The sequence below is a fragment of the Triticum urartu genome, chromosome 3A (assembly GCF_056163025.1).
Source record: "Triticum urartu cultivar PI428250 chromosome 3A, HENAU_Tu73, whole genome shotgun sequence".
NCBI lineage: Eukaryota > Viridiplantae > Streptophyta > Magnoliopsida > Poales > Poaceae > Triticum > Triticum urartu.
Window position 1 is genome coordinate 735,783,211 of NC_141875.1, and position 18,649 is coordinate 735,801,859.

The 18,649-nt window shown below is 43.1% G+C and overlaps 1 protein-coding gene across 1 annotated transcript; it reads right to left on the reverse strand.

The window, feature by feature from the left end:
- Window positions 1–1,203: 1,203 nt before the first annotated feature.
- Window positions 1,204–8,056, reverse strand: LOC125550262 (pumilio homolog 1). Its single transcript, XM_048713221.2, has 9 exons — window positions 7,354–8,056; window positions 4,491–5,728; window positions 4,157–4,298; window positions 3,975–4,082; window positions 3,261–3,473; window positions 3,071–3,181; window positions 2,084–2,278; window positions 1,760–1,934; window positions 1,204–1,666 (listed from the first exon to the last, which is right to left on the reverse strand). The coding sequence occupies exons 1-9, from the start codon at window positions 7,771–7,773 to the stop codon at window positions 1,620–1,622; spliced, it is 2,649 nt and encodes an 882-aa protein (XP_048569178.1). The 5' UTR covers window positions 7,774–8,056; the 3' UTR covers window positions 1,204–1,619.
- Window positions 8,057–18,649: the final 10,593 nt, after the last annotated feature.

Sequence of the window (18,649 nt, forward strand, 5' to 3'; positions counted from 1 at the left end):
ATGATTATCTTTTTGATAGAAAGAAAGTTGCCCCTCACCAAGTTAATATAATCAATACTTCTCTATCTGCTGATTTATGTGATCTGCTTAATAATTCTTCACACCATCAGTCTCAAAACTCCAGTTGTATCTTAACCCATACTAATCAACTTCTCTTGCAGGGACAAACGCTTAAATCTGATCTTCTTATCACAGGACCGAAAGTATATACTTATGCAGCTTTTAAGTGCAAAAAGAAATCCAGGTTTATTGCAGGGAACAACAGCCACTGGAGTTGGTATCTACATTCTTTGCCGCAGGATCAGAAGGAAGTCAGCGTGCAGATCCAAACTTCCACCGCCATTACAAGTATACACCTCTGCAGGCTGAAGCTTTTGCTCTTCTCTTGGCTGCACAAGTGGCCAAATGTCTCAGCATCAGCCAGCTGACCTTCCTTACAGACTGTCTCTCTCTGGCTTCATTTTGCGGCTAGTAGGAAGATTACTGAAACTACTAATCCTTGGACTATCAACCTAGGGTGTTTCATATTTCGAGGGAAATTAATGGTATTGCTCATAATGTCGCTCATCAGGTTCTTAAATCAAATGTAGAACCTGACATATGTTGTTTTGCTTCAGCTCACATGAACATGACTTGCCTGGTAGTTTCTCTCATATCTAATTTCCAGTTCGAGGGCTTTGTAATCCATGTTGTACATTGCTATTGAGCTGAGCTGAATGGAAAGTTTGGCGCTTCATGCGCCTTTTGTTGTTCAAAAAAATAAAATAAGAGAAAGCCTTAATTTTGGAAAATTCAGAATATTCGAACTTGACAGAAAACTGATAACTATAAACAAGGTTCTCGATTCATTTTGTAAAGTACAAAGATATTTTTCAATTTCTACTAAGATATTTTTACTTGGAATTTTAATTCATGCACAAAGTATATATTTTATCTTTTGTTGAATATATTGTCAAGGCTCCTTGTGGAAGGTTACATACGATGTCTTGGTGTTGTAACATAAAAGTTGCAACTGTTTAGAACCAATATATATTCTACTAAAGCCAGAGAACAATTTGAATCTGTCATTTCTGGAGTTTAACAGGCTAATTATCCCTGAAGACAGAACATTTTTGTTCCTATATTTCCCTGAAATTTTCCATAAGGCGATGACCATGCACAATTAATTATATTGTTATTAAAAGAGCGCAAACAATCAGCAAATAAAATAAAAGGCAAAGCTTAGATAAATAGCTCCAGCTTTGCAGAGAAAACAGTTGAAGTACCACCATCCCCATCTGTATATGTTATGCTACAACAACATGCCATTACATCTGCCACAGGACAGAAAATTAAAAGGGCTAACGGCTTTCAGTCTCAAGTAGGTTACAGCTAACAGCTTTCTCTTTTCCCTCTCTCTCTAGTTCTAAATTTCTACAGCAGAGTAACAACAAGCCTGTAATTACTCATTCTCCACATCTTTACTCAGCTAGCTACAGAATCTACATTCTCCTCGGCTCCTATTACTCATTTTATTTCCGATGACAAGGCGCACACATAGCCCTGACGCCTTGTAGATGGAAAAACGAAGACGCCAGCATGCAAACCTAGCCACTGTTAGCTGTACAGCTAGAGATGCTTTAGTCTTCAGGCAGCACACGGGACGGTTGGAGCCCGAGTCGCTTTTCTGCGCACAGAAGAGAGCGTCTTTGGGTTAGACACAAACCTTGAGTAGATGATAACCTAAGCGTATAGGGCTCATGGCCGATAGAGAACATACCTCCCGCTGCGACGAGCTTCTCCACACGTGCTACTATGTGCTTCCCATATGTGTATTTCTTCAGCGTGTTAAGATGTGCTTTGATCCTTGTGAGGATCGCCTCCCTCTGCTGGTCGTCACAGGTCTCTAACACCTTCTGTACCACGTAGTTTGCAAACTGGTCTTTCATCATCACCTTCAAAGTTCAATACAAAAAAACACGTCAGCAAAGCAACGAAGGAGCTTGAATCATGAACTACAAACTGGTCATCAAAGATACCACGGAACTTTATGTTGCACAACAATAACCAAGCATATATGTCTACAAATTGAAGGGCAACAGACCTCAAGATGTTCACTTTCCTCCGTGGATCCAAGCATTTCACCAATTAAGATTTGGCGCTCCACAGGATTCCCAAAGGATAAACACTTCTCAATGACATTCGAGGCAAACTTTTGCTGGCTCATTTGTACAATCTGCCCAATCAACTTCTCAATGATAGCAGATCGCTCATGGGGTTTGCCGTGTTCCATAACATGCTGTGAAATAAGCTCGGTTATTGAAGAATGAAGATGGGAGAGAATAGTGGTAAGAACAAAACACGTTTTGTAGAAAAAATGCATCCATAAAATAGGGAAAGTGTAGGCATCAAAATCGTCCATTTCAATATTCAGGCTTATTGTGTCACTTGTGCAACTGTCAAAACAACTTACTTGAGCTTGATTGTATTTTAATCTAGACTAAAAAGAAGTGATCCCAGAACAATAGGAGAAATGCATACCAGTTACAGCATGTATAACATTCACCTTATTTCCAGATATTAATGCAAAAAATATTGACTCGAGTCAGTAAAGGTAAAGGGGGAAGGAAAATCATACTCACTTTGCTGAGCACTGATGAAAAAACAGTCGAGTAAGGAGAAAACTAATATTATTTTTCCACGCAGGAATTTCATCCCAGCTGAAACCATTGAGATTACTTGTAATCATTTTAAGATGATAATATGGTCCTATTCCAGTTACCAAGAACCTTACATGTAATTGTCAAATATTTGGATCAGTTCCATTTAGCCCTATGGCTTGTGTTTTGCACGAAATAGATAATACCAGGTTTCCATTAATCAATCGCATCAAGTCCATAATTCATGAGATGTGGATTGTTTCGGAGACAGGTACCCACCAAAAGGTGATAATCCATAGAACAACGACCATCAATAAGAAAATAGCAAAAACAGTACTACCTCTGTAAAAAATGCAGATGTTTTACTGACCTAAAACGTCTTATATTTGTTTACAGAGGGAGTATCTTCCAAATATGTTTATGGCACTAACCTGGACAACATAGTTACCATACTGGTCTGTAGCAAGCAAGCAAACAGACTGGAGGACCTCATCCATCATTATTTGCTGGGTTTTCGGATCGTCACAGTGCTCCAGCACCCTCTGCACACAGTGAAAATGGTTAGTGAAACTGAAATAATGTGAGTATATTGCAATATACCACTACAAAGTACAAACATACCTGTATAACCCGACATCCATATGGATGAGTCGATAGCACCACAACTTGACCATAGAAGGTTGAAACAATGAACTCGATGACATTCTGTGGGATGCATTCAATGCATTTCTGTATAACGTGGTTGCCATTTTGATCACGTACACAACGCATCACATGCCCATCAAGCTCAGCAACCATTTTAGTCTGCTGATCTAAATCAACAACTTCTATGGCCTGCACAAATATCGCCCATCACATAAGTTAAAGAACATATTGTCTGCATATTTATGTCCTTCATGTTTTATATGAACATGTAACGGGTTTCCTTTTGTGCATGCAAAGTGGGTAGAATCAAACATGCCTGCAACCATCCAATATGCATTAGATAATCAGAAATGCATGCATATAATTAAACATAAGGTACTTTTTGTTCTAAGAGTTCTGTTGACATAATCAGACAATTTCCTGCCAAACATAAGGTAGCTTCTAACTGTATTATAGGTGCTGTCATATATTCCATACTCAAGCAATCAATTTATCATATGTTTGAATATCATGGTGCAGTTTCATCAAGAAGAATAGTTCCAGCTGAACATATTAATAGAAAGTACAGCAGTTCAGAGGAGAGTGTTACTTTCAAGATGACAATTATTAATTTATTTTACTACAGGGATATTTTCTAGTCTTGAGTCTTGACTAAAGCACAGCTAATAAACAGGTTCTAATTTTCCATACCTTTTGTATAACTCGGCAACCGTACATTTGAAGGCTGAGTGCCAAGACTCGCCCAATTAGCTGATCAGCCAACTCCTTTATCTGAGCCGTGCTCCCATGCTCAAAAAACTGGTTCAAAAGTTTATGGTCAGGCCAGGATGTTTATAGCCTGGGACAAATAATTGCTATGAATAGTTCAATACCTTCTGAACAACATAATTTCCAAAGACATCAGTCATCAATGTGAGAGCTTGAGGCATGATCTCAGTGAAAACCATGTCTTTTTCTTCAACACTGGCAGTTTCAAGCTTTTGCTGTATGAACCGACTCCCGTATTGATCAGCACTGGATAAAGTTCAATAGACAAGTTAGACCAATAACCTAAGTCTGTGAGACAAGAGATCATTGCGCATGATTCCTCGACAAAATATGAAAGGTGGATGGCCAATAATATAGGTAACTCTATGAAATTACAGATCTTGGATTTGCAGTTTAGTAGGTTAGCATATATAAGAACTCAGTGAGTACAAAATTTACCTGAACTCAACAACATGGCCAGCAATTTCACAGAGCTCATATGATCGGCTTTTGTTGCTCTTGAATTCTTCCAGAAGTGATGGAACCAAATTGGCATTCATCTTACCACCAAAATCTGAATTCCAGGAGCCATAGGAACCACCAAAGTTTCTCATACTGGACTGAAAGCGCATGCTGCGATCCACATGCCTCAGTGGACTACCAGGTCCACCTGGCGAAGTGGGAAATACAGGACTTGTCAAAGAGTTCCCAGCATAACCAAGACCAGACCCAAGATTCCCATAGTAGTCGTACTGCTTCTGTGACTGAAGCAATGGACCAAGATAATCATTCTGATGACCAAATAGATCCATGTAAGAACTTCCCAGGTTACCCCTCTCCATCAATGGGTCCTCACAGTTGGCTGCAAAAGCAGCAATTTCTGCTGCCCGAAGAAATTGAGCATATAGTGGATCAACAGGCAACTGATGACCAGATGTCGCAGTTGGACTTCCAATTCCACTGTAGTTTGCAAGGTTAGCTAAATTATGTCGGGAAGATAAACTCCCACCGGGCGACCGGGAACCAATCCTTGGGGAAGAAAAGCCGGATCCCAGGGATGAGTTGTCAAATGATGTGAATCCACCAGCATTGATCTGATTCCTCATAATAGAAGAATTCATAGAAGCTCCAGAATATTCTTGAGGCCCCTTGACATGACCTTGTTCAGAATGTTTCATGTAGGAGTGCTGTCCATTACCATGTTTGTGGTCCATGTATTGTTCATAGAGAAATTTACGGACACTATCTACATCCTGATGGAGCTTGGATTGGTCAGCATGTCCATTGACTGGCCTTGATGACGACAGGTTCATACCAGATAAAGCAGACACCAGATCATCAGATCCACCAATACTGGGAGAGTTGCGGTTGAAAGAAGATGAACCACCATTGTTCTGGTTATTGGTAGCACCAAGTTTCACACCAATCGGGGGAAGACAAGGACTAGGAACTCTCCTCACGAGCTCAGGGTCAGGAGATGCACTTCTTGAAAGTGATGACCCTATAATTGATGCATATGTATGTGTCGACTCATTATTCTGATTGCCTGGCAGGTGGGGTGCTTTGCTATCATACTGTAGGCCACCAATAGCTCCAGACTCATGATGAAGACCATAACGATTTCTAGAAGAACCCGACAAGTCAGTAATATTGCGGTTTGCACCCTGCCTGCTTGTATCATGTTGATAGGAGTCATCCTGCAAAACAAGTTACCTTGAGAAAAATGACAACTGAAGGAAAGACGGATTGAACTCTACACAAAGATTATGCCACCCACGTGCTTGCATAAGAAACCTGACCTAAATGTTCAGTTTAAATAGTAGTATTGTGTAAATGCAATGTCATATGCTCATGAGTCATGACCAAGCAAGTATTACAATGACATTCATATCAAATCCATTCTATATGTATAAATCCACAGAGGTAAGGCATTTATCATACCGCATTATTCTAGTCACAGATTTATACTTTCAGATACATCACTCATGCGTAGCAATGGAAAGCTTTCCAGGTAGGAAAAATCCCCAAATAGTCAAATATACAGGCAGAAAATTTTTGTATAATAATATTATGCAGCCTATGTGGAACCAGACTAAAAATAACTCCTACTAAGATGTATCTTATTGAACAGATGGAACCTAAGTCCAGTAACTTCCTATTCAACCAGTTTGCATCGTATTAAGATTTAAGACCAACATACAAGGAAAGAAAGCAGCCACCATTTCACCAATGTAACAACATCCAACAAGTTGAAAGTAGGAACATAATGCTTTTGGCTCTAAATAGTCCATTGGTCGACAACTTTTTTGAAGAAGGGCAGCCCGGTGCATATAGCTCCCGCTTGCGCAGGGTCCGGGGAAGGGTCCGACCACTTCTTTTGAGAGAGAGAGAGTGAATTGGTCAACAACTTGCGCAGCTGGAAAACCAAGCTTTTTGCATGACCATACCAGAAATACATTTGTTAACAGGTCCAAAACTTAACAAACATAATCAAAGAGTCAGAGCTTGAACCATCTCCCACTTCATCCGCTAAACAGTCCACACAGATATAAAAATATACGACATATATCACTATCAGTAACACCCGAACAATCCGATTCAGAGACAAAAAGAGCAGCTGACATATATCAGTATCAGTAACACCCAAACAATTTGATTCAGAAACAAAAAGAGCAGCAACACAAGCATATACCCCAACACCAGCTCAAACAGTAACATACCTCAGATGAGCATGAACTCAGCCACTTGACTGAATGCTAAGAGGCAACAAAACCAATCAAACTAACTGAAAATCTAACCACACGCCACAACCTCTCTAACATGAGCTTAATAAGACAGGAGTTCAGACAGGGAGATGTTCTTCAGAAGCATCACCTGAAAGAGACCGGAGAAGCTATTCTGCCTGCCAATCTCGAGCACTATCATGCATATAAAAATCTATGGCATATAGCACTATCAGTAACACCCGGACAATTCGATTCAGAAACAACAAGAGCAGATGGTATATGTCACTATCAGTAGCGCCCGAACAATTCAATTCAGAAACAAAAAGTGCAGTGACAGAACCATACACCCCAATACCAGCTCAAACAGTGACCATAACTCAGACGAACATGAACTCTGGCCACTTGACTGAATGTTAAGAGGCAACAAGAGTAATCAAACTACACGTCGCAATCTCTCTAACAGTTAGCAAGACTTACTAGACCAGAACATTAGCATCACAGCATTGACACAATCCAATAGCATATACAGAACACTGACATGTCCTTAATAAGACAGGAGTTCAGACAGGGAGATAGGTAATCTTCAGAAGAACTACCTGAAAGAGACCGGAGAAGCTGCTCTGCCTCCCAATCTCGAGCCCAGGCATCCCAATGAGCCCGTCTCCGGGCCGCCCCGTCCCGGCGCCGCCGCCGCCCCCGGGCCTCCTCCCGTCGCCGATCCCGCCCAGACCGGGGCCGGGGCGGAGCCGCTGCGCCGACCGCCAGTCCTCCCGGGACAGCAGCGGCGGCGGGAGGCGCGGGTTGACGCTGCCGCTGGAGTAGTAGTAGGAGTGGTAGGCCGGGTCGGCCCGGAGGTCGTCGTCCAGGAAGGCGTCGGCGCCGTGGAGCGCGCCCGCGGAGCCCTCGACCGTGGGCGGGGCGGAGCCGCTGCGGAAGAGCTCCATCTCCTCCTCCAGCCCCCGCTCCCCCTCCGGGCGCCGCCACGGCTCCCCCCGCGTCGCCATCTCCGTCACCATCCCTATCCCTCCACAGAAACCCAAACCCGGCGGCGGCGCCGTAGGAAGCTGCTATGCCACCGCACGGAGCGCCCCCAAGAAACGAAAAAGGACTGAACTTGGTAGGATTCAGCAGGGCTAGAGACCGGATTCCGCCATGGATTGGGCGGCCATTGCCGCGCTCGAGGGTGTGGGGGAGTGGGGGGAAAGGAGGAGAGCGGAGCGGAGCAGAGCAAAGCCGCTGTCTTTTTTTTAAACAGGGAAGGGAGTGAGCTGGGGCGAGAGAAGTCGCTGTCCGGGTGTGCGGCCGGGGTTAAGTACGACGGCCGGCGAGCTGGGCGCCGTCGGATGGGCAAGCGGACGGGCGGGATCTCGCCGGGGGTGGGGGTGGGGGTGGGGTTTGGGGGCCTAGGGTTTTGCGGGCCGCGCACATGCTGCACGCGCGGCTCGAGCCAATGGCCGGCCGACGAGCTTTGTTTGCCTTTGCTGCTGCTCCCGGCCGTGGGTGGGGTTTGGTTCCCTGGTTTTGAGTTTTCTTGTTTGAGGCCTTTTTCAGGTTGACCGGCCTCTTTTGTATTGTGTGCGAAATTTGAAAAAATGCATATAGTTTTCGTATAACCATATGCAAGCATACCGTGTTTGAGAAAGAACATTGCTTCTGCCAGAAAACCGGGCACGTGTCTACGGTTCGACGGCCTAAAGGGTCGTGTTACTGGATATGAAAATAAAGCCTTATCTCGGTCGTCTACAACCGTACGTGGCAACGATGACGTGAGGACGTCTTTCCTTTTTAAAGGCGCTGCTGCGAAAAAAGCCAATTTAGTCATTAGGTGTTTTTTTTCATATCTTATAATGGTTCGGTCGTAGTTTACTTTGTTATGTACTTTGCCAATAATTAATAAAAATGGTCGTGTGCATCACACTGATGTAGAGGGCGGGGGTTTTAACCTTTTTTTGAAATAAAAATATGTAAGAAAGCCAAGATGACGAAGAATTCAAATTATGGGATGAATGTTTTGTCTTTATGAGTGTCTTTTTTCACATGCGCATACCAGTGTTATACTCTTTTTGCTAGTAAAGCCAGATGATTGTTCCTAAAAAATAGGTGAAATTAAATTATGTTCATTTTTTACCAAGAAAATCATGTGAAGTAAACCCCAAAATCAAAACTAGATTTTTCCTGACACATGTCTTTTTAATACATCATGGGGGTAAAACACCCTCCCGGTTCCATATATTCATAATGTGATATGAAACCAAAGTTGGTGAAGGTCCCAAACAAGGTTCAAAAACTAAAAACAGAAGTAAACCTATAGCGAGCTATGCAGAGCTGCCAAGGTTCAAGGTTCAAGTTTTGAACTCTGTTGGTTTTCATAGCAATCTCGAGCATTGTGCTCCCGCCAGCTTCCACCCTGCTTCTCTTCCTGATAGCTTGAAAAGGTTCCTAGTTCTTCTTGTGCACCTGTGGAAGTATCGTATAGCATTTCGAACAGGTGGTGCTTTTGCAGGCGCGATGATATCGTGTTGTAGGAGATATGCCCTAGAGGCAATAATAAATGTTATTGATTATGTCCCTGTTCATAATTATGATTACGTTCCATGCTATAAATGTTGTGGTTCTCGAGTCTACAATAACCACGACGCTCAGAGGAAGACTCATATGCACGTATGGAATAATAAACGATAAATTGTATTCCTAATCTGGCCTTTAAGACTAGTGTAGGATCGGAAGTATGTCTAGAGGGGGGTGATTAGACTACTTGACCAAATAAAAATCTAGCTTTTTCCCAATTTTAGTTCTAGGCAGATTTTAGCAACTTAGCACAAGTCAAGCAATCAAACTACACATGCAATTCTAAGAGTATAGCAGCGGAAAGTAAAACAATTGCATATGAAGGTAAAGGGAGGAGTTTGGAGTGTGCAAACGCAATTGGAGACACGGAGATTTTTGGCATGGTTCCGATAGGTGGTGCTATCGTACATCCACATTGATGGAGACTTCAACCCACGAAGGATAACGGTTGCTCGAGTCCAGGAGGGCTCCACCCACGAAGGGTCCATGAAAAAGCAACCTTGTCTATCCCACCATGGCCGTCGCCCACGAAGGACTTGCCTCACTTTGGTAGATCTTCACGAAGTAGGCGATCTCCTTGCCCTTACAAACTCCTTGGTTCAACTCCACAATCTTGACGAAGGCTCCCAAGTGACACCTAACCAATCTAGGAGACACCACTCTCCAAGAGGTAACAAATGGTGTGTTGATGATGAACTCCTTGCTCTTGTGCTTCAAATGATAGTCTCCCCAACACTCAACTCTCTCTCACAGGATTTGGATTTGGTGGAAAGATGATTTGAGTGGAAAGCAACTCGGGGAAGGCTAGAGATCAAGATTTATGTGGTTGAAGTGGAATATCTTGACCTCAACACAAGTGTAGGTGGTTCTCTCTCAGAAAATGTATGTTGGAAGTGTAGGCATGTTTTGATGGCTCTCTCCATGAATGAAGAGTGGCTGGAGGGGTATAAATAGCCCCCGCACAAAATCTAACCGTTACACACAAATCACCAAACTTGGTGGGACCGAATCATACAACTCGGTCAGACCGATTTAGTTCAAATTGTGAACGTTAGGATTTTTGGTGGGACCGACATGTCAACTCGGTGGGACCGATTTTGTTAGGGTTAGGGCATAACGTAATCTCGGTGAGACCGATTACACAAACTCGGTGAGACCGATTTTGGTAATGGACTAACAGAGAGTTGGTCAGGCAAACTCGGTGGGACCGATTCGCTCATCTTGGTTGGATCGAGACGTTACAAAAGGGAAACAGAGAGTTTGCATTGTAATCTCGGTGGGACCGATCGCTCATCTCGGTTTGACCGAAACGTTACGAAGGGAAACAGAGAGATTACAATCCCATCTCGGTGAGACTAAGATCCCTATCGGTGAGACCAAAAAGACTAGGGTTTCTGGCAGTGGCTATGTCAACTGAACTCGGTGGCGCCGGATAGAAAATTTCGGTGGGGCCGAGTTTGACTGTTGGTTTGGGACATATGTGGATGTGAGAAAGTAGTTGAGGGTTTTGGAGCATATCACTAAGCACTTTGAGCAAGTAAGCCATTAGGAAACACCTCATCCCCTCTTAATAGTATTGGCTTTTCCTATGGACTCAATGTGATCTTGGACCACTTAAAATGAAAAATGTAGAGTCCCGAGCTTTGAGCTTGAGCCAATTCTTTGTCCTTAGAATTTTGAGGGATCCACTTTTCTCATCCATGCCATGCCAATCATTGAGCTTTCCTGAAATGTTTATCTTTGAAATAGCATTAGCTCAATGAACTATATGTTGTTAGGAATTACCAAAACCACCCAGGAATAGTTGCACTTTCAATCTCCCCCTTTTTGATAATTGATGACAACATATAGATCAAAGCTTCGACAAATGATAAATAAGATTGAAAAACATCGTCGCTTTGAGAAGTATATGATAAGCAAGAGCTCCCCCTAAATTTGTGCATTATTTAAAATTTGCTTTTGAATGCAAATGCATAATCGATTAGGATCATGGGTTACTTTTCCATGTCACATACATCTTGGTGGAGCGCTCAAAATGATAGAGATTAAAAGCATGCACTCATCGCCAAGCAAGTGAATGATCATATATGGAATATAAAGGATAGCATCATTCAAGCAAACATTAATGTAGCATATGATCAAACACATGATCAACAAGTATCTCACATGGACATAAAGTATCTCACACAAGCACTCAATAAAGAAGTTCAACCAAAATAGCAAGAGAGATGAAAAGAACAACACTCTCTCTCTCGAAGCCTATGATCTATACATTTTTATCCCCCTTTGGCAACAAGCTACCAAAAAGTTCAAAAATGCATAATGCTAAACGACTCTCAGGCTTGATCTTTAGGAGGTGGTGTAGAGAGAACTCCAATGACGAAGGCTTCCGATGAAGTAGTTGGAGCTGATGGAGTGGGTGCTAGAGGTGGCACTGGAGTTGTGGCTGCTGGTGCTGACACTGAAGCTCGAGTATCTGTCACAGGCACTGCAACAGACCTTGGACCTCGAGGCACTCTCTTGAAAGCATCAGTAGTAGACTTGCCCTTCTTCTCCTCTGCTTCCTCCTGTAGTTTCTCAACTGTAGTTTGGATCTCAGTTACCTTGACATCCAGATCATAGAATTTTTGCTCAACGATCCTCTCCAAACTCTCCTGGTTCTTAGTCAGGGTGGCCAAGCCCTTCTCAATCATCAGGGTGGATTGGATCAGATATCCATGCTGGTCTTGCTTGCTCTTCAAGAATACCTGAGATGCCTCTTCAACAGTTGGCATCTTTGCAGCTTTCTCTGCCTTTGCCTTCTCTCTCTTCTCATGTGCTTGAGCTGAAGATGGTTCATTTTCATCCATCATCACAGTGTTGTCTTCAAATTCAGGGTATATGGGAAGGTGCTCCTTATCCAAAAGATATGTGCCTGTGCTCCATCTTTGAGTTGATGAGCTCCTGAATTTGTGGGGCATACCCACAACTCTCTTCTGGTCAGCAGCAGTCCTCTTGATTGTCTCAACAATCAAACTCATGACCTTGAACTTCTGTGGCACATCAAATATGTGCAGCAAGTTTATGGCATGTCCTCTGATCATCTTGTGATCACCTAACTTGGGTAACAGTGTGTGCCTTAGAATCCAGTTTATGGTAGGCAGACCAGACAACAAGTAGTGGACAGATCCAAACTTATGTGTATCCAAAGCAGCATATGGGATCTCTTTGTACATGTTGGCCATTGTGTTGTGGTCTTTCTTCTTCTCAGTATAAACATCCAAGTCATCTTCATGCTCTGCGGGGGTATTGATCAACTGAGCCCATTCATCAACAGAAGATTGGTACCTAGTACCCTCAGACATCCAAATGATCTTCCCATCTGGATAGAAATGGGCAGTGGAGTAGAACTGCATGATCAGCTCATCGTTCCACTTGATGAGCTTCTCGGCCACAAAGGCATCAACTCCACATGCCTTGAAGCTGTCATATACACTTGGATAGTGATCCTCATTCTCTTGGATGTATTTCCAGTCAACCCATTTCATGTCACACACAATGGGCTTCTTGTCAAGCAACACTGTCTCATAAAAATCGTGTTGTTCCTTGGTGTGAAACCTGTAATCCACAGCAGTTCTCCTCCTAACAGCATATGGATCAGACTATCTCCATAGCCTCAGTCCTGCATGCTTCCTGATTTTCATGTTTTCTGCCACAGGGTGAGCATCATTATGGTCAGAGATCTTAGGCTTCAGCTTCCTCAACACAACTGAGTCATCTTCTTCTTCAGCAGCTTCAGGCACTGGGGCCTTGTTCTTCTCCTCAGCAGGAATGTTTCTAGTGCTTCTCTTGGGTTTAGGCTTCTGAGCTGGAGCAGTGGCCTTGGGAGCAGCTTTGGGCTTAGATGGAGCAGCCCTTGAGCTAATTGCATCTCCCATGAGCTTTTGTGCCTTAGGAGCTGGTGCAGCATCCTCTTCCTCTTCATCATCGTCTCTCATAATTGATGATCTGCCAAGCACTCTGGCAGTGTTTCTTGACCCTTTCCTTCCTTTTATTTCCTTCTCCAACTGCATCTTCAGATGGCTTAGAGGTTTTAGCAGCTGATGCTCTGGCCTTAGACATGGGGACTCTCTTTGCTGGTGCCTTCTTATGCATCCCTGGCTTGACTGTAGCAGCTGAGCCATACTCCTTTTTCAGCACCTTTTTCTTTGAAGTGGCCTCATCCTCAATGGCCACATAATCTTCATCCTCTGAATCAGAAGTTCTCTTCTTCCTTGTCCTGGTAGCTTCCTTTGGCAAGTTGCTTGGTGTGCTCCTGCTGCCATCATCGGAAGAACTGGAGGGACTAGTGCCCCCACTCAGTTGAACCTGCTCCTCAGACTTGTTCTGGCTATCACTTTGGTCAGACATCGTGCAGGCAAACTGTCAGCAGACCCTGTGAATGGATTATAGATGAGGTAGAGAATATGAGCATCACAAAGTACAGGAGTTTTGCAAAATAATTGACTCAAAAACTTAGTTTTGGTTCTTCACAGAAAGCATTTCAGATCTACCGATTTGTAAACTCGGTGATACCGAAGCAACTTTTGGAACCTAAACTAGTGAACTCGGTCAGACTGAGTCACAGTTCAGTGGCACCGAGACTGCTAGGGTTTCACAGAGAATTGAACTCAGTCACACCGATTTGCAATTTTCGGTCAGACCGAAAACGCATGTGCAATGGCCTAAGCCAAATCGGTGAGTCCAATTTCTAGAACTCGATCGGTCCGAGATGAATTCGGCGGAGACCTAACCCTAAATTTTCAAATCAAAACTAATCTACGGGACGTTTAGCACAAAGATCAACTTCGTACCCTAGTTCGGCGGTGAACTTGCTACGGAGGCAACGGCGGGGCAGATTGCCATTGACGGTGGCGGAGACCAGCGGCGGGAGATCGCTGGCGATGAGAGGATGATCCGAAGACCCGAAGAGGCAGAGTGGGTTATGCGCGGGCGAAGAGGTTTCGGAAAAATTTCCAAAATTTGACCCGTCGGTATATATAACCTGACCCTGTCGGTGTGACCTAGTGGAACGACTCGGTGGCACCGAGATGCAAAATTGTGAGCAGTTACGGCAACTCAGTGTGACCGAAAAGTTCTAATCAGTTGCACCGAGATTGAAAACCTAGATCAACTAAGTGATCTTGGTAGGACCAAAAAGGATGAATCGGTCAGACCGAAATGCACAAAGAGGTTTTGGAAGTTTAAGTCTATGACGAATTGGGAACTCCGAGTGCTCCTCACACAGAGTGGTTCGAAACTGACTTGATCAAACGTTGTGATGTAGCATGAATAGAGTTTGAGACGAGAAAAGCATAGATAGCTAGAGGGAGTTCTTAGGCATTCTTGTCCATCCATTTGGCAAAATAAAAGACCAAACAATCAAAGCAACAAATGGATGTCCTCGAATGAAAAAATATGCATTCAACATGCTCACACAATAAGATGGCAAAAGAAATATGTGACGAAGCATGCACAAACACTCTAGCATCTATCAAGCAATTGGCGATGAGTAGGTCATCTATATATGAGTATATTGACTTAGGAGTCAAATGAGACCATTTGATCATAGGTCATACTCATCGTTTAAGCACAAGCAGGGTTACCACTTTTTCATAAAGCATTGTTGTGTTCACACCATTAGAATTGCTTTAGCTCAATTGATTAGAGTAAAGCTCCCCCTAGATGTGATATACCCCCTAAGAGGGATGAACTAACCTTCGGTTTTGTCGATGATGACTTCATGTAGGTGTTGAAGATGTGGATGCTAAATGTTGATGTAGATCATTCGGAGCAATCCTTTGGAGTGAGTTGCACTTTCAATACCTACATGGGTTAGTCCCACCAGGAACAAACAAGGATATCCATAGACATAGAGTGATGTGTACACAAGATGATGTCCATGGAAGCATTAGGTTACCTTGTCCCTTGTCTTACCAACAAGAGGGTTTGTGACTCCTTGAACTAGTGCAAGATATGGAGGTTGTTTGCACTTGTCCTCGCCAAAATGATATGAGTGAAGTATGTTGGCGGAGTCACCCTCAAGAACTCTCTAGTTCTTCTTCTTCGGGATCCACACCATCTTGATGGGAATCCTTGGAATTGTAGTCGTACTTGATGAAGTAGAACTTGATGTAGTCTTGGGAACCCACTTGACCAAGGCCTTGGGTGCTTCTTCAAATGCATCAATCTCCTCTTGAAGCTTGTCCTTGCCTTTTAGCTTGTGGTCTTGTGGTGGAAGATCATCTTGAGATTGTGTTCCTTTGAAAGAAGTAGGATCATACTTGTCTTGTTGAGGAACAAACTTTGTCTTGGGGTATTGATCTTCTTCCCACTCAACTCCATTGGCATTAAACTTTCGTTCAAAACCAACACCTTGATTCTTCCGGTGTCTTCCTTACTTGAGTACAATTTTCTCAAATTGCTTACTTCCGGCAAGGCTCTTGTAAACACCTTTCTCTATAATTCCCTTCAATAAGCAATTTTCTTGCTCAAGTGTAACTTGGCTAAGAGAATCATTAGTGGAATCAAGAGAGCTACTAGAAGCAACAACATTGGATTTAGTATGATTGTTGTTACTACTAGATGAAGAATCTTTCTTGTTCTTGTTACTAGATTTAACTTGTGGCATGTAAGTAGACAAGAGTAAACGCTTGGCAATGTAAGAAGAACTTTTCTTGCGAAGATCATCATTGATTGCCTTTAAAACTCATGTTCTTGCTCAAGGTTGAGCTTTTCAAAGCGTAGCTTATCATGAGTCTTTAAAAGTTCTCGATGATCTTCCAAGGTAGTTTCATGAGCTAACTTAAGAATGTTTAGTTCTTTAGTTAGACGCTCAATCTCCTTCTTATCATCATCATTCGTTTTATCTTGATTATTATGATTAATAGCAAGCTCATCATATTTTTCATAACTAGAGTTGTCAACAAGTAAATCATCATCTCCTAGCAAATCATCTTCATCACTATTGAAATCAATATACTCGGGGTGTGTTACCTTTGGACCTTTGGCCATGAAGCATCTCCCAATTCCTTCATTTGGTGAGTCAAATATGTCGAAGGAGTTGGTTGTCACAAGTGCTAGTCCGGCAACACCTTCATCTTGAGTATAGTCAGAGTCGGAGTGATAACTTCTTTCGGAGTGATTGTCGGAGTCGGAACCGGATACCCATTCACCAACATGATCTTGATGTCTTCTTTTTGTGTAGCTCCTTGATGACTTGTCCTTACCTTTCCGAGTCCTTGCTTCTCCGAGAGGGTCTTCGTTCATAACGATCATCTCTACTCCTTCTCTCTCTTGATGGTGATTCTTCTCTTCTACTCCTTCTTTTGGGAGAATCTTCTCTTCTTTTGTAGGGAGCCGTACACTCATTGGAATAGTGTCCAGGTCTTCCACAATTGTAGCAATTGCACTTACGACTAGAAGATCTTTTGTCATTAAAGGACCTTGACTTGGAACTTCTTTCCTTGCTTCTACTATTGTAGAACTTGTTGAAGTTCTTCACCATTAGACTCAATTCTTCATTGAAGGTTTGCTTCTCACTTGATGATGTGGGAGCATCACACGAGGCTTTGTAAGCACCACTTGACTTGTTATGAAGCTCTTCCTTATCCTTGAGTGACATCTCATGAGCAACAATTCTGCCAATGACTTCTGTTGGCTTGAGATCTTTGTAATTGGGCATCATTTGGATCAATGTGCACACGGTATCATATTTTCCATCCAAGGTTCTTAGGATCTTCTTGATGATGAATCTATCGGTCATCTCTTCACTTCCTAAGCCGGCAATCTCATTTGTGATGAGAGCAAGCCTAGAGTACATTTCAGCGACACCTTCACCATCCTTCATTTTGAACTTGTCAAACTGACTTTGAAGCACGTCCAATTTGGATTCCTTGACAGATTCGGTACCTTCGTGCATATCAATAAAAGTATCCCAATTTCCTTTGCATTCTCAAGACGGCTGATTTTGTTGAATTCTTCGGGGCATAATCCGTTGAAGAGAATATCACAAGCTTGAGCATTGTGTTGTAGCATCTTCAACTCTTCCGCGGTGGCTTCACGGTTTGGTTCTCTCCCATCGAAGAATTCACCTTGCAAGCCAATACACACAATAGCCCAAACGGCGGGGTTATGTCCAAGAATATGCATTTTCATCTTATGCTTCCAACTAGCAAAATTTGTACCATCAAAGTAAGGACCTCTACGGTGGTAATTTCCCTCTCTAGACGCCATACTCTCCTAGGTTGTGAAACCAAGGCTATGACCATCAAAAGCTATGGAAATTAAAGCAAATGGAGACCAATGCTCTAATACCACTTGTAGGATCGAAAGTATGTCTAGAGGGGGGGGTGATTAGACTACTTAACCAAATAAAAATCTAGCCTTTTCCCAATTTTAGTTCTAGGTAGATTTTAGCAACTTAGCACAAGTCAAGCAATCAACCTACACATGCAATTCTAAGAGTATAGCAGCGGAAAGTAAAACAATTGCATATGAAGGTAAAGGGAGGAGTTTGGAGTGTGCAAACACAATTGGAGACACGGAGATTTTTGGCGTGGTTCCGATAGGTGGTGCTATTGTACATCCACGTTGATGGAGACTTCAACCCACGAAGGGTAATGGTTGCGCGAGTCCACGGAGGGCTCCACCCACGAAGGGTCCACGAAGAAGCAACCTTGTGTATCCCACCATGGCCATTGCCCACGAAGGACTTGCCTCACTTGGGTAGATCTTCACGAAGTAGGCGATCTCCTTGCCCTTACAAACTCCTTGGCTCAACTCCACAATCTTGACGGAGGCTCCCAAGTGACACCTAACCAATCTAGGAGACACCACTCTCCAAGAGGTAACAAATGGTGTGTTGATGATGAACTCCTTGCTCTTGTGCTTTAAATGATAGTCTCCCCAACACTCAGCTCTCTCTCACAGGATTTGGATTTGGTGGAAAGATGATTTGAGTGGAAAGCAACTCGGGGAAGGCTAGAGATCAAGATTTATGTGGTTGGAGTGGAATATCTTGACCTCAACACAAGTGTAGGTGGTTCTCTCTCAGAAAATGTATGTTGGAAGTGTAGGCATGTTCTGATGGCTCTCTCCATGAATGAAGAGTGGGTGGAGGGGTATAAATAGCCTCCACACAAAATCTAACCGTTACACACAAATCACCAAACTCGGTGGGACCGAATCATACAACTCGGTCAGACCGATTTAGTTCAAAATGTGAACGTTAGGATTTCCGGTGGGACCGACATGTCAACTCGGTGGGACCGATTTTGTTAGGGTTAAGGCATAACGTAATCTCGA